General features: G+C 47.2%; 1 protein-coding gene across 10 annotated transcripts in view; it reads right to left on the bottom strand.

The window, feature by feature from the left end:
* cacna1ab (calcium channel, voltage-dependent, P/Q type, alpha 1A subunit, b) overlaps positions 1-14,934 on the bottom strand; it is a 617,073-nt gene that overhangs the window by 12,475 nt on the left and 589,664 nt on the right. For all 10 annotated transcript variants that reach the window (XM_038784774.1, XM_038784777.1, XM_038784770.1 and 7 more), the window contains 2 exons: positions 10,646-10,838; positions 7,598-7,833 (listed from right to left, as the gene is read on the bottom strand). In XM_038784774.1, the coding sequence (XP_038640702.1) occupies positions 7,598-7,833; positions 10,646-10,838 (429 nt within the window). The remainder of the gene's footprint in view (positions 1-7,597; positions 7,834-10,645; positions 10,839-14,934) is intronic.

Genomic DNA, 14,934 nt, shown 5'->3' with positions numbered 1-14,934 from the left:
TCGTACTGAGAATATATCGGCAATTTAGACTCCCCGTGATTTAATAATCATTTGCAGCTTACCATTTCCTTCCCTAAAAAATATACTTAACCTTGAATGGAGAATAGGATGGCAGTATGCTTCCAATCTACCGAAGAGTCCCCAGTGCTTTGTTTAAGATCCTATTGTGTTTAAGGAAAAATACAGGGCTATAGTTTGCCGCTGTTAGAAATCCTTGGGCCAAACAGTGTCCCCTCCTGCTGGCTACCTCACTGAAAGAAAATCCATGAATGAGACAGATTCAGTACATGGGACTGGGACGTTAACTAGGTTTGGCTGGTGTTACTTTATTGGAACAGTTAGGGCTGAAGTTATTAATTAAAGTAGCTGGACTTTGGTTTATTAATGAAAATGGGTGCAAGTGGAGTTGCTATGGCAAGAGATCATTCAAGGGGGTGTGAGTACAGGAGATTGGGGTGTAATCACAATAGATTAGGGTTGGTATTTTGATGGCACTAGATTGGGGATGCAGTTGTGTTTATGAAAATTTGAGGCTGGGGTAACTTTGGTGATTGTTGTAGGGGTTAGGGTTGGATTGTGATTATTGTCAATTGGGTTTTGAGATGCTGTGGCATCTTTAAGGGAGCGGGCTTCACAGACCACATGAATGGCTTGGGGCCAATTGTGCAAGAACGTGCAAACCCCGGCCAATGGGAGTTTGCGTGGGGCCGTGGGAGCAGGACCCCGGGCAGTGTGGACTAGGGAGCTGAAGTATAAAGATCTGGGGTTCGATTCAAGGCCTACATTTAAGTGGTCAGATGTGAAACTAACCAGTTAAGTGCTTTAAATGCTCTCACTTCCTCATTTTCTCAGCAGAAAGCACTTACCTGTCTTTGATGTGGTCCAGGAGTCAATAATAGCTAGATGTTTATAAACAGTGGCTTAATTTCATAGCTGACTACTTGAAAGCCATTCAAGCCTGAAGACAGATGAATTAAACCCTGCAGACAGCTGTGAGTGTGTGGAAGCTGCCAATCACAGCCTAGTTAAAGCAATTTCACAGAGACATGAATGAAAGGCTTACAGATCAAAGATCTGAGGGGGTTTAAACCCAGCCGACTAGTTTTCTCTTTCCAGGAATTGACAAGTGCTGCTTCCTCTGTCTGATCCAGCAGGTGTATTGCCCAGGGGAGTTTTAAATCAGTAATTTATTTCACTGTCTCCGTCTGGACTGCTCTCTAGCTTCCAGGCAGGGGCTCTCAAATGGGGGGCTGCAAGGCAGTGGTCTCTCTTATGGGGGGCTTCCAAGCAGGGGTCTATGTAATTGGGAGGTCTCTGGTGGGAGTCTCTGCAATTGAGGGTCTCTGATGGTGGTCTCTGGAATTGTTGGGGTTTCTGTATTGGGAGGTCTCTGGTGGGGGTCTCTGCAATTGGGGGTCTCTGGTGGGGGTCTCTGTAATTGGGGGTCTCTGGTGGGGGTCTCTGTAATTGGGGGTCTCTGGTGGGGGGTCTCTGGTGGAGGTCACTGGAATTGTTGGGGTTTCTGTAATTGTGGGTCTCTATAATTGGGGGGTCTCTATAATTGGGGGTCTCTGGTGGGGTTTCTATAACTTAGAGGGTCTCTGGTGGAGGTTTCTGTAATTGCGAGGTCTCTGGTGGGGGAGCCGGCTCCCCTTCGAACTTTGCGGGTGGGGGTGGGTGAGCCAGAAAATTCCAGGGTGGGGGGGCGTAATTGCCTTGTGGTGGGGTGTGGGTGGGGAAGAGGAGGGGGGCCAGACCTTGCTATCCAACTGCACTGCTCAAAATAGCAGCCCAATAGCGGGATTCCCTCGGAAATCCCTCGCAATTCCCCCCCCCCCCCCCCGCCATGCATAAATTTGCATGCCAAGGGATGATGAATCGCTTGTGAGCACTTTGGACCGGGCTCAGCGACATGTTGCACGACCGGCTGGTTTGTGAAATCCATAATCTCAATATTCAGAAGAAGCTTCTGGTGGAAATCACAATTACATTGGAGAAGGTGATGGAGATCGCTCAGGCGACGGAATATGCTGAAATAGGTGCCACTGAGCTTCAAGTCGTGTCTGAAGGGGAGGTTAACAAAATATGGGCAAATACGGATCAATAGGCACAGCTTGTACCAGACATGTTATATAGTCTCGGTACAGTACTGGAACCCAAGGAGTAGGAATGAATTAGGGTGTCAACCCAAATCCGAGGTGGATTGCGATCGTTGCGGGAGGCACCATCTCCAGGAGTTTCTGTGCTACCGATGAAACTGAAGGAGGCGCATTCAAGCACGTTGCTGTGCCAGGCAAAACGCACCTATGCAAAAACAACAGCAGCAGCAACAACAGTCCACAGCACCACTGAACACAGTGGAGAAGAGCTCTGAAGAAGAGTGTGCAATGTATCAGTTGAATGGAGTCCAAATGAATAAGACGGCTATGAATGAAATTGTCTTTAAGGGTAAATATGCACCCCTTAAAATGGAAGTCGAAACCGGGGCTTCGGTGACCAGATCTTCCAATATCTGCGTACAGGAACACAGTCTTTAAGCTTGAAGAATAGTACAGCAAAGTTTTCAACATACACAGGGAATATTTTGAAGGTCCTTGGAACAGCCAAGAATCCCAGTGGCCTACAGAGGGCAGGAGGCCAATCTGCCTTTGGTTTTCATGGAATGACGTAGACCCAGTCTGCTGGGAAGAGACTGGTTACAGAACTGACTGGAAATCTTCAAAATATCTGACATCCTACAAAGGTGTCTTAAGGAGGTATGAAGACATCTTCCACAAGGAATTGGGTTGGATGAAGGTTGGATAAGCCAAGATATATGCCAATCCGGATTCAACACCCAAGTTCTTCAGAAACCAGTGTCATACGCATTCTATCAGATGCAGAGTTAAAGAGATTAGGAGAGCTGGGTGTAATTAAGCTTTCAGAGTGGGTAGCACCGATAGTCCCTGTCCTTCAACCTGACTGGTCGATAAGGATTTTTGGAGACCACAAGCTGACAATAAATCAGGCTGCCCCAGGTCGATTGGTGTCCAATTCCCTGAAATGAAGACCTCTATCCAAGCTGGCAGGGGCCTCACCTATTCCAACGGGACCTCAGTCACACCTCCCTGCAACTAGAGTTAGATGAGGAGTCTCAGAAGTTTGCTACAATTAATACCCTTAAAGCCCTCTTCCAGTGTACCACAAGGCCATTCAGCATCGCTTGAACCTGTGCTATTTTCCACCACATGATGGAAAATTTCCTGCAGTGAATTCCCAAGGTGATGCTTTACCTTGATGAGGTATTAGTCACCAGCACTACGCCAGAAGAACACATGGCCAGCCTGGAGGAAGTATTAAAGAAGTTTTGTCTAGCGGGTGTCCACCTAAAACACAAAAAAATGTACTGTTCAGGCCTCAGAAGTGAGGTACTTAGGATTTTGTGCCATTGATGCGACAGGGTTGCACCCATTAGAAGAAAAGGTCAAGACCATTCGGGACATCCTTGCACCCAAAAATGTCAACGAGCTTAATTCCATCCTTGGTATGGTCAGTTACTATGGAAGGTTCATTTTCAATCTAGCCACAACACTGACACCGGAGGAATCAGCGAATCAGCGGTGATGATGGAGGGAAGCTCAAGCAAAGCTTTCTGAGCTGCAAAGTAAGCATTACAGTCGTCAAACCACTTGATTAATTTTGATCTGGGGAAACCAATCGTGCTGACAAGTGACGCATCCCCTTATGGTATAGGGGCCATTTTATCCCACAAAATGGTAGATGGTTCGGAATGCCCTATTGCCTTTTTCCCATGGACCCTTTCTCAAACAGAACAAAACTACACCCAGATTGAGAAGGAGGTTATATTCGGTGTGAAGAGATTCCACCAGTATGTGTGCAGCCGACGGTTTGACATAGTGACAGATCACAAACTATTACAGGGCCCGTTAAGAGAAATAAGCCCTTCCTGCCCATGGCCTTGGTGAGGGTGCAGCGTTGGGCCCTGCTGTTGGCAGTTTACAAATATGCTTTTCAGCACCGGCCTGGGATGCAAATTGCTAATGTGGATGTATTAAATGGCCTGTCCCTACCCAAGAGCATTCCATCACCACCGGCACCCCAGGCGATCATCTGTCCGTGAACGTCCTAGATACCCTGCCATTGTCTGCGGGGCACATCTGCAACTGGACTCAAAGAGACCCCATTCTTTCAAAGGTGAAATGAATGATACAGTCTGGCTGGCAACACGAGAAGTCCGAACAGCTGAGGCCCTATTGCACTTGTCAAGATGAGTTGGTATGTGAAGATGGCATGATTCTCTGGGGATCATGGGTGGTCATCCTGCCTCAGGCCAGAGGGCACCTTCTTCAAGGGTTACACATACGTCCACCCAGGGCAGACAAAGATGAAGATGCTGGCGCGGAGTTACGTCTGGTGGCCAGGAATAGCCAAAGCCATTGATGAACTGTACAACAGTGCCACCCTTGCCAAATGCAGAAATTTTGCTGCCGTCCGTCACCCTTCACCCCTGGGAATTACCAGGTTGCCCATGCAGAAGGGTCCACGTTGATTATGCGGACCCGTTCCTGGGCCTGATGTTTTTGGTGCTGGTAGATTTCCACTCGAAGTGGCTATCAGTTCAAGAGATGGGGATCACGACCTCGGCGGCTATGAGAGATACCTTGCACTGACTGTTTGTCATTCATGACTTTCCTGAGTCAATTGTTTCAGACAGTGGCACTCCTTCACTGGCAATGGCTTCCAGTAAATGGCATCCGACAAACAAGGACAGCTCCCTGCCACCCAGCGCCAAACTACCTGTCTGAGAGGGCCATTCAAACTTTCAAGAATGCCATGAAAAAGCAATCCGATGAACCACTTTGCCAGAGGTTGGCTAATGTTTTGCTGTTGTACAACTCAATTCCTCATTCAATCACAGGGGTCACACCAAGTTGCTCATGAGTCATCGGTTGAGAACCCGATTAGATATTGTACTTCCAAATTTGGCGGGGAGTGTGGACGCGCGTCAGGCCTCCCAGAAGAGTCAGGGGTCAGAGCGGAGGGAGGACAGGTCGTTCTGGGTGGGAGACCCACTTTTGGTTCAAAATTCCGCTGCCAGTTTTCCTTGGTTAGAAGGATGGGTTGCGGCCTAGTCAGGGTCGGTGTCTTACGTGGATGACATTAATGGAAATTCTGTTAAGAAGCAGGTTGACCAACTGAGAAGCTAAAGGATGGCGGTTCCCCGATGTCCAGCGAGCATTAGGAATACTCCTGTGAGTCGGTACAGCCAAGGGGAGCCAGGGTCTCCCGTTCCTGTTCAACCTGCTGCGTCTGTCAAGACCAGTGAGGCTAGTTCACTTGTCATCAATGTTATTGCCCATGGACCACTTGGTTTCCCAAAAGAGTGCTGAGCCTATGGTTCGGCTGCAAAGGTTCATGCGGACAGATTAACGTTTTAATAGACTAACGTTCCTTGGTTGTCCCTGTTAACCGTTGTAAAGTTTGTACATAATTTTGGATAGTGTGTTAAGGAACATAAGGGAGGAGGAATGTGGCAGTATGGCCCCTTTAAGGGGGTGGCTCTACAGACCACGTGACCTGCTTGGGGTCAATCGCATGGTAGTGCACAAACCTTGACAAATGGGGAGTTTGTGCAGGGCCCTGTAAGCAGGACGGGAAGTGTGAACAAGGGAGCTGAGGTGTAAAGACCTGTTGTATAGTGTTCTGTTCTTATTATCTAACTGCTGTTGCCTTTCATCAATAAACCACTTTGATTATTACTGGAAGACTCCTGCATGTGCCTCTCGTGCCACCACAATGTTGGATTGCGACAATTATAGATTCTGTTTGGATTGTGATTACTGTAGATTGGGATTGAATTGTGATTACTGTAGATTGGGACTGAATTGAGATTATTGTAGATTGGGATTGGATTGTGATTACTGTAGATTGTGATTGAATTGTGATTATTGTAAATTGGAATTGGATTGTGATTATTGTAGATTGGAATTGGATTGTGATTACTGTAGATTGGGATTGAATTATGATTATTGTAGATTGGGATTGAATTGTGATTACTGTAGATTGGGATTGGATTGTGATTATTGTAGATTGGGATTGGATTGTGATTATTGTTGATTGGGATTGAATTGTGATTATTGTAGATTGGGATTGAATTGTGATTACTGTAGATTATGACTGAATTGTGATTACTGTAGATTTGGATTGGATTGTGATTTCTGTGGATTGGAATTGAACTGTGATTATTGTAGATTGGGATTGGATTGTGATTACTGCAGATTGGGATTGGATTGTGATTTCTGTGGATTGGAATTGGATGGTGATAACTGTAGATTGGGATTGGATTGTGATTTCTGTAGATTGGGATTGAACTGGATTACTGAGATTGGGATTGGATAGTGATTATTGTAGATTGTGATTGTATTGTGATAACTGTAGATTGGGATTGGATTGCGATTTCTGTAGATTGGGATTGGATTGTGATTTCTGTAGATTGGGATTGGATTGTGATTACTGTAAATTGGAATTGGATTGTGATTATTGTAGATTGGAATTGGATGGTGATAATAAATGTAGATTGGGATTGGATTGTGATTACTGTAGATTGGGATTGGATTGTGATTATTGTAGATTGGGATTGGATTGTGATTATTGTAGATTGGGATTGGTTTGTGATTATTGTAGATTGGGATTGGATTGTGATTATTGTAGATTGGGATTGGATTGTGATTTCTGTGGATTGGAATTGGATTGTGATTATTGTAGATTGGGATTGGATTGTGATTTCTGTGGATTGGAATTGGATTGTGATTATTGTAGATTGGGATTGGATTGTGATTTCTGTGGATTGGAATTGGATGGTGATAACTGTAGATTGGGATTGGATTGTGATTACTGTAGATTATGATTGAATTGTGATTACTATAGATTCAGATTGGATTGTGATTTCTGTGGATTGGGATTGGATTGTGATTATTGTAGATTGGGATTGGATTGTGATTATTGTAGATTGGGATTGGATTGTGATTACTGTAGATTGGGATTGGATTGTGATAACTGTGGATTGGGATTGGTTGTGATTTCTGTAGATTGGGATTGGATTGTGATTACTGTAAATTGGAATTGGATTGTGGTTATTGTAGATTCGAACTGGAATGTGATTACTGTAGATTGGGATTGGATTGTGATTATTGTAGATTGGGATTGGATTGTGATTATTATAGATTGGGATTGAATTGTGATTATTGTAGATTGGGATTGAATTGTGATTTCTGTGGATTTGAATTATATTGTGATTATTGTAGATTGGGATTGAATTGTGATTATTGTAGATTGGGATTGGATTGGATTACAGTGATTTGAGGTTGGATTGTGGTTTATGTAGGATGGAAGTTTGATTACAGTTCGTTGTGGTTGGTGTTTTTAACTACAGTAGTTTGAGTTTAGGTTTTTAGTAGTGTTATCATTGTGCAGAATGTTTTGATATAAATTGCACAGAAGATTTCTCTACTTATTCAAGTTGTGCAATTTCCATGGTGGATACATGTACGTCTATAGTTTGTTCTGTGTCTAAGGTCTGTGAACCCTGCGGACCCACCTGTCTATGGGGGACACATTCGCGGCCCGCACTGGGAGAACGCGACCATCGCCTGTCCCTCGATCGAGGTCTGCTATACTCATGTCGCTCCTGTGAGTAGCGCTCCTTGTCTGATGATGTGTGGTGATGGTGGTGATGATGATGTTTCCTATCCTTGGGTCTTCCTCGCTCACGGTCCTTCTCCTTTGGAGGGAGGTCACCTGACTGTGTTGTGGTACTGAGGTCTGTTCCAAGCCCTGTATTAATAAAAGTGGATCATTTAGGCAAGGACAATATGCAGCAAGAAGGGTTTGCATTTTTACAGCACCTATCATGTCTCTAAGAACCGTTTCAAAATATTTTACATGGAACAGATTATTTTGAAGCAATGTGGACTGTTGGCATATATTTTGTACACTGATTTCTTAATGCACCCTTCTGTCAGTGGTCCATCATCAGAAGCTGTGGATAATCAGGCATGCTGCATAAATATGAAAAAACAGATTCATGTATATTGACATGCATCATTTGTCCAGTAACACTCAGCACTATGTACAAAATTGTGAGGAGCCTGGATAGCCTGGATGGGAAGGGCCTACTTACTCTCCAAGAGAGATCAGTGACTAGGGGGCATAGATTTAAAGTGATTGGTAGGAGCATTAGAGGGGAGACAAGGAATTTATTTTCACCTGGATCGTTGTAGGGATCTGGAACTTGCTGCCTGAAAGCCTCGTGGAGGCAGAAACTCTCAGCTCATTTAAACGGTAATTGGATATTCGCCAGCAGGGCTCATATAGGTGATATATTTGTGTGTATCTATGTAATATATATGTAAATACACTGGTCCCTCAGATATTGGAATCATGACACTTTTCATATTGTAAGGGTCTTCCTGTTGAATCCCTTATTTCCCATTTCTTTTATTTTAGTGTTATCATTTTTGATCCATGGATATTTAATGGACATATAGCCTTTAAGTCAAGCAGATGAAGTGAGTAACTCAGAAGTTACAAAATAGTACTCTGTGCTACTTTTGAACAACAAAACTCAGACTTTCTGGCACCCAAGAGAGATCGGGGGACCTGGTTTGATTGGTTGGCTGATGGACAATGAATTGGCCAAAAGACTGTATTCGGCCCATTGGGTTCGACCCGAGTGGGATGGTTTTCCGAGGACGCAGGAAAGGGCAGTCGGGTCCCGGATGCTCAGAGAAGAAGTCATGAATCTCTCTCTCCCTCTTTCTCCAGAAAAGCTGCAGAGCTGCTGTAGTTTCAATCCTACAGAGAACCTGGATGAATCTACAGTGGAAACCATTACAGACTGAAAGCAGAAACCTCCAGCTGAAAGTTTAACCGAAGGAAGGTGTGCTAGAAAACAGCCATCTGAAACAAAACTCTTATCCTTTTTAAATTCATCATTATTTTTACACTCCTCGGGCGAAATTCTCCCCTACCCGGCAGGGTGGGGGGTCCCGGCATAGCGAAGTGGCACCAACCACTCTGCACCTTTACGGGCTAGGCCCGCGCCGGAGTGGCTCCCGCTCCGCCAACTGCCTTTGGCACCATGCCGCCCGGCGTCAGGGCTGGCTGAAAGGCCTTCGCCGGTCGGCGTGAGTCCACGCATGCGCCGGAGCGTCAGCGGCCGCTGACATCACCACCGGCGCATGCACGGTGAAGGGAATCTCTTCCGCCTCCGCCATAGTGGAGGCCGTGGCGGTGGCAAAAGAAAAAGATTGCCCCCACGGCATATGCCCGCCCGCCGATCGGTGGGCCCCGATCGCGGGCCAGGCCACCGTGGGGGCACCCCTCGGGGTCCGAACGGCCCGCGCCCCCCCCCCCCCCCCACAAGGACCCCGGGGACCCGCTCGCGCCGCCTGCTCCCACCGGCACAGAGGTGGTTTAAACCACGTCGGCGGGAGAGGCCTGACAGCGGCGGGACTTCGGCCCATCGTGGGACGGAGAATCGCCGCGGGGGGGCCCAATGACTGGGGGTGCGCGATTCCCGCTCCCGCCGATTCCCAGGTGGCGGAGAATTACGGCCACGGTGGGGGGCGGGATTTACGCCGGCCCCGGGCGATTCCCCGACCCTGCGGAGAGTCGGAGAATTCTGCCGCTCTTTTCTCCCTCTGTGTTTGATTGTCGGTTTTGTGTATTTGTGTGTGTGCTTGTGTAGAGAGTGGTGGTGAGTTAAGGGTCAGGGGGTTAGGAACTAGATAATAATTAATCAGCTGTATTTGCTATATATTTAATAATAGTTATTGTTATTAATAAAATTAATTAAATTTACAAACCTGGTGACTGTCATTATCAGGCAGCCAAGGGCCAAACTTTGGGTGCTCTTCTAATAATTATTTGTTAATTTCAATTGTGTTGCAACTCCGGGTCATGTGATATTGGAATTGACCACACACTGGCCCAGGGGGTCGTAACAATATTATTGAAGATCAGCAACAAAGGATGTTGTGTGTCAGACTGTATTCCAAAGTTTTCTGTTACTTCCTCCTCCGTTTTCATTCTCCCTTTCCCTCCTTTCCCAAGAAATATTAGGACAAGATTCTAAAACTGCAATATAGCTTCTGGCACCTCACCTAAACAGGTGCTCTTTACAATGAATATTAGAAAGCTATTTTATTCTAGAGACAACACTTCTAAACCCAATCTTGTCCTAAACCACAATCCATATAGGTCTCTTTGTAGAAGGCCTGATTCTGTAATGATCCAAAACTTGATTTCTGACTAAGTTGTTACTGCTCCTCGCTGGAGGAGATTGAATTTTAACGTTAATATTGCCCTGGTTGACCACAACTAGCTCAGCATAGACCAAGGATGGAACCTGAGCCCCGCTTAGTCTGCATGGCCTAGCGCTATAGTGGGCGAGGCAGTCATCATATGGGCCAAAGGAGACACTCTCTTGTATATTTTGGGATTTCGAATTAATTCCAATTGGAATTGATACATAACCTCCAGTGTATAAATCAGTCAAGTGTTTGGGTTAGTTTGCTCAGGAAATACATTTCTGTGCTGTCCGAATGTTTTGCTATAATCTTTCAGTAGAATGATAAAAGCTTACCTGTATCAGCATCTGTGTATCGGCTCAGTGACCTTTCAGAAGTCCTGTGGCCCCTCTCCCTGCGGCGATGGGGCCTTTGCGATTCCTCTGGGATGACCCGCTCTAGCGAGTAGTCATCCAGACGCATCCCTTTGGAGCGCTGATGGCCCAGTGTGGATGCTGATCTCCTAATTGGACTTGTATCTTCAATAGTCTGTGATGTAAAAGAGAATCTATGTTACTTTTAAAAAAGCACACTGTGGGCGTTAAAAAGAAATTCATTAAGTTATTGTCAAGTGCGCAACATGTGAAAAGCAACAGGATTGCGTGGGAATACACAGCATTTGGAGAGATGGCACATATTATTTATACATCTACTGAACACACCTTCACTGGACAATTACTGCAGGTTCCTCCATTACTAAAGAATCCTGTCATATTCGCAAATACTAGCCCTTCTTCTGGGACTAAACATTAAACTTATCTTATACACACAATTCCATACATTTATTTATATATATGCATATTTTATATTATGAATCTATATATCCTACTAAAGGTTTTATGTCTGTTCATTGCCCTATCTACAAAGTCTTACTTCCTGTCACCATGTTTTGACACAAGGTTGTGTCAGCTTTTAAAATGATGAATTCCTACTCCATGTTTACGAGGAAGACCGCCTGGTTAAACCTGCCACACAAGAATGACAACCTCCTTCCAGTGATGGTGCTATAGTGTCTCCACTCAGACAGCCTTCATCAGAAATGTGGACATTGCCATGTGTCATGGAGCGACTGACCGAGAATGTGACGACTATATAACATTGTTACATATATTGAAGATATGTTCTCTCACACGCACACACACTCTAATGCAGTGTTTAGACACAACCTATGCAACCTTGTACATATAGATACACTGCACAGACACAATCTGTAGATAGAAATACAGTTTATAAACTTATAAACTCCATCTAGAAACAGTGGATATAATGCTATTACATGTTCTACCACACAAAGGATACAAGATCTATATGTGCAGCTATAAAAAAGTTATAGATATGAAGGTGAGAGACTAAACCTAACTCACCAAGCAGAAAGTCCACGGGATCAGGTGGAAGGCTCTTCCATACTCCACCTGATGTTGGCTTCAATGGGTGCAGTGTAAAACTAGCATTTCACCTGATCCCGTCAATTCCCTGGGTTAGGTTACAATAGTTCCCAGAATCTATGCACACATTGAGAGTCTATATTTAGAACACACGTTCTATAATTATCAGACTTACTCTGCAGGAAAATGGATTGTGTGGAAAGGCACAGAATTTGGAAAAGTGTCACATATTACTGATACATCTACTGAACACACCATCACTGGACAATTACCGCAGGTTCCTGCATTATTAAAGAATCCTGTCCCATTCTTATATATCAGCCCTCTCCTGGGACAAAACTTTAAACTTCTAGCATATCTTTTTTTTAAAAATAATTTTTATTGAAATTTTTCGATACAAACATTTACCCCTACTACATTTTAAATTATAACACAACAAATCCCCCCTGGAAAATCCTCCCCACGCCCTCCCCCGCGCGCACCCCCCCACCCTCCCTCCCCCCCCCCCCGCGCTATCAGTCTAGCAACCAAACCGTTTTTCCCTTTCTGCCGATGGCCTCGGGCAGTCATTGCCCGCGACCCCCCGCTGACGTGCTCCCTTCGTTGCTATCCCCCCCCCTCCCTCCCCCCCCCCCCCCCCCTTTCTCCCCGGGTTGCTGCTGTTTCGGCCTCCAGTTCCTATCTCTGATCCAGAAAGTCAAGGAAGGGCTGCCACCGCCGGAAGAACCCCTGTACCGACCCTCTCAGGGCGAATTTGATTCTTTCCAATTGGATGAAGCTTGCCATGTCGTTTAACCAGGTGTTAACACTTGGTGGCCTTGTGTCCCTCCACTGAATCAAGATCCTTCTCCGAGCTACCAAGGACGCAAAGGCCAATATTCCGGCCTCCCTTGTCTCCTGTACTCCTGGCTCCACCCCAACCCCAAAAATCGCTAGCCCCCACCCTGGTTTGACCCTGGTTCCCACCACTCTCGATACCGTCCCCGCCACCCCCTCCCAGAACTCTTCCAGTGCCGGACACATCCAGAACATATGTACATGGTTCGCAGGGCTTCCCGAACACCTAACACACCTGTCCTCACCCCCGAAGAACCGACTCATCCTAGTCCCCGTCATATGGGCTCTGTGCAGCACCTTAAATTGGATGAGGCCCAACCTTGCGCACGACGACGACGAATTGACCCTCTCTAGGGCATCCGCCCATGTCCCATCTTCTATCTGCTCTCCCAGCTCCGCTTCCCACTTGTCTTTCAGCTCCTCTATCGGTACCTCCTCCACCTCCTGCATTATTTTGTAGATGTCCGAGACCTTCCCTTCTCCGACCCAGACCCCTGACAGCACCCTATCACTCGCCCCTCTATCGGGAAGCAAGGGAAATCCTTCCACCTGTCGTCTGGCAAATGCCTTCACCTGCAGGTATCTAAACGTGTTCCCCGGGGGGAGCTCAAATTTCTCCTCCAGCTCTCCCAGGCTCGCAAACCTCCCCTCTATGAACATGTCCCTCAGTTGCCTGATGCCCGCCCTGTGCCAGCTCTGGAATCCCCCGCCAGTGTTCCCCGGGACAAATCTGTGGTTCCCCCTCAGTGGCGCCGCCATCAGACCCCCCACTTCCCCCCTGTGTCGCCTCCACTGCCCCCAGATTTTAAGGGTGGCCGCCACTACCGGACTCGTGGTATACCTTGTGGGGGGGAGCGGCCATGGTGCCGTTACTAGCGCCCCCAGGCTTGTATTGCCGCAGGACGCCCTCTCCATACGTTTCCAAGCTGCCCCCTCCCCCTCCATCACCCACTTGCGCACCATCGATGCGTTCGCCGCCCAGTAGTATCCGGAAAGATTGGGTAGCGCTAATCCTCCACTGTCCCTACTCCGTTCCAAGAAAATCCTTCTCACTCTAGGGGTGCCATGTGCCCACACATAGCCCATAATGCTGCTAGTTACCTTCTTGAAGAAGGCCCTGGGGAGGAAGATGGGCAAGCACTGGAACAGAAACAAGAACCTCGGGAGGACCGTCATTTTGACTGACTGCACCCTCCCTGCTAGTGACAGCGGTACCATGTCCCACCTCTTGAACTCCTCCTCCATCTGCTCCACCAGCCTTGAAAAGTTCAGCTTGTGGAGGGTCCCCCAGTTCCTTGCCACCTGCACCCCCAAGTACCTGAAGCTCTTTACTGCTCTCTTAAAGGGGAGCCGCCCAATTCCCTCCCCCTGATCTCCCGGGTGTATCACAAAGACCTCACTTTTACCCACATTTAATTTATATCCCGAAAAGTCCCCAAACTCCGCTAGTATTTCCATTACCTCTGGCATTCCCCCTTCCGGGTCCGCCACATATAACAACAAATCATCCGCATAGAGTGATACCCGATGTTCCTCCCCTCCCCTTGTCAGTCCTCTCCACCCCCCTGAACCCCTCAGTGCCATCGCCAACGGTTCGATCGCTAATGCAAATAGTAAGGGGGATAGGGGGCATCCCTGCCTGGTACCTCGATGGAGCCCAAAATACTCCGACCTCCTCCCGTTTGTAACCACACTCGCCATCGGGGCCGAATACAGCAGCTTCACCCACTTGATAAATCCCTCCCCAAACCCAAACCGTTCCAGCGTCTCCCACAGGTATTCCCACTCCACCCTATCGAATGCCTTCTCCGCATCCAGTGCTACCACTATCTCAGCCTCCCCCTCCACTGCTGGCATCATAATCACATTCAACAGTCTCCGGACATTTGTGTTAAGTTGGCGTCCCTTCACGAACCCCGTCTGGTCCTCATGGATTACCCCTGGCACACAATCCTCTATTCTGGTTGCCAGGACCTTTGCCAACAGTTTGGCATCTACATTCAAGAGGGAGATGGGCCTGTAGGACCCGCACTGTACAGGGTCTTTGTCCCGCTTCAGGATCAAGGAGATCAGGGCCTGTGACATTGTCGGGGGCAGAGCCCCCCCCTCTCGCGCCTCATTGAAGGCTCGCACCAGCACTGGACCCACCAAGTCCACATACTTCTTATAAAATTCCACCGGGAACCCATCCGGCCCCGGCGCCTTCCCCGCCTGCATCTGGCCTATCCCTTTAACTAGTTCCTGCAGCTCTATCGGCGCCCCCAGCCCCTCCACCCGTTCCTCCTGGACCTTTGGGAACCTCAATCTATCGAGGAAGTTCTCCATTCCCCCCCTCCTCCTGGGCGGCTCAGACCGGTACAATT

The sequence above is a fragment of the Scyliorhinus canicula genome, chromosome 25 (genome assembly GCF_902713615.1).
Source record: "Scyliorhinus canicula chromosome 25, sScyCan1.1, whole genome shotgun sequence".
NCBI classification, from domain to species: Eukaryota; Metazoa; Chordata; class Chondrichthyes; order Carcharhiniformes; family Scyliorhinidae; genus Scyliorhinus; species Scyliorhinus canicula.
Note: the sequence above shows the minus strand (reverse complement) of the source record. Positions and strands in the feature narration are given on the sequence as shown.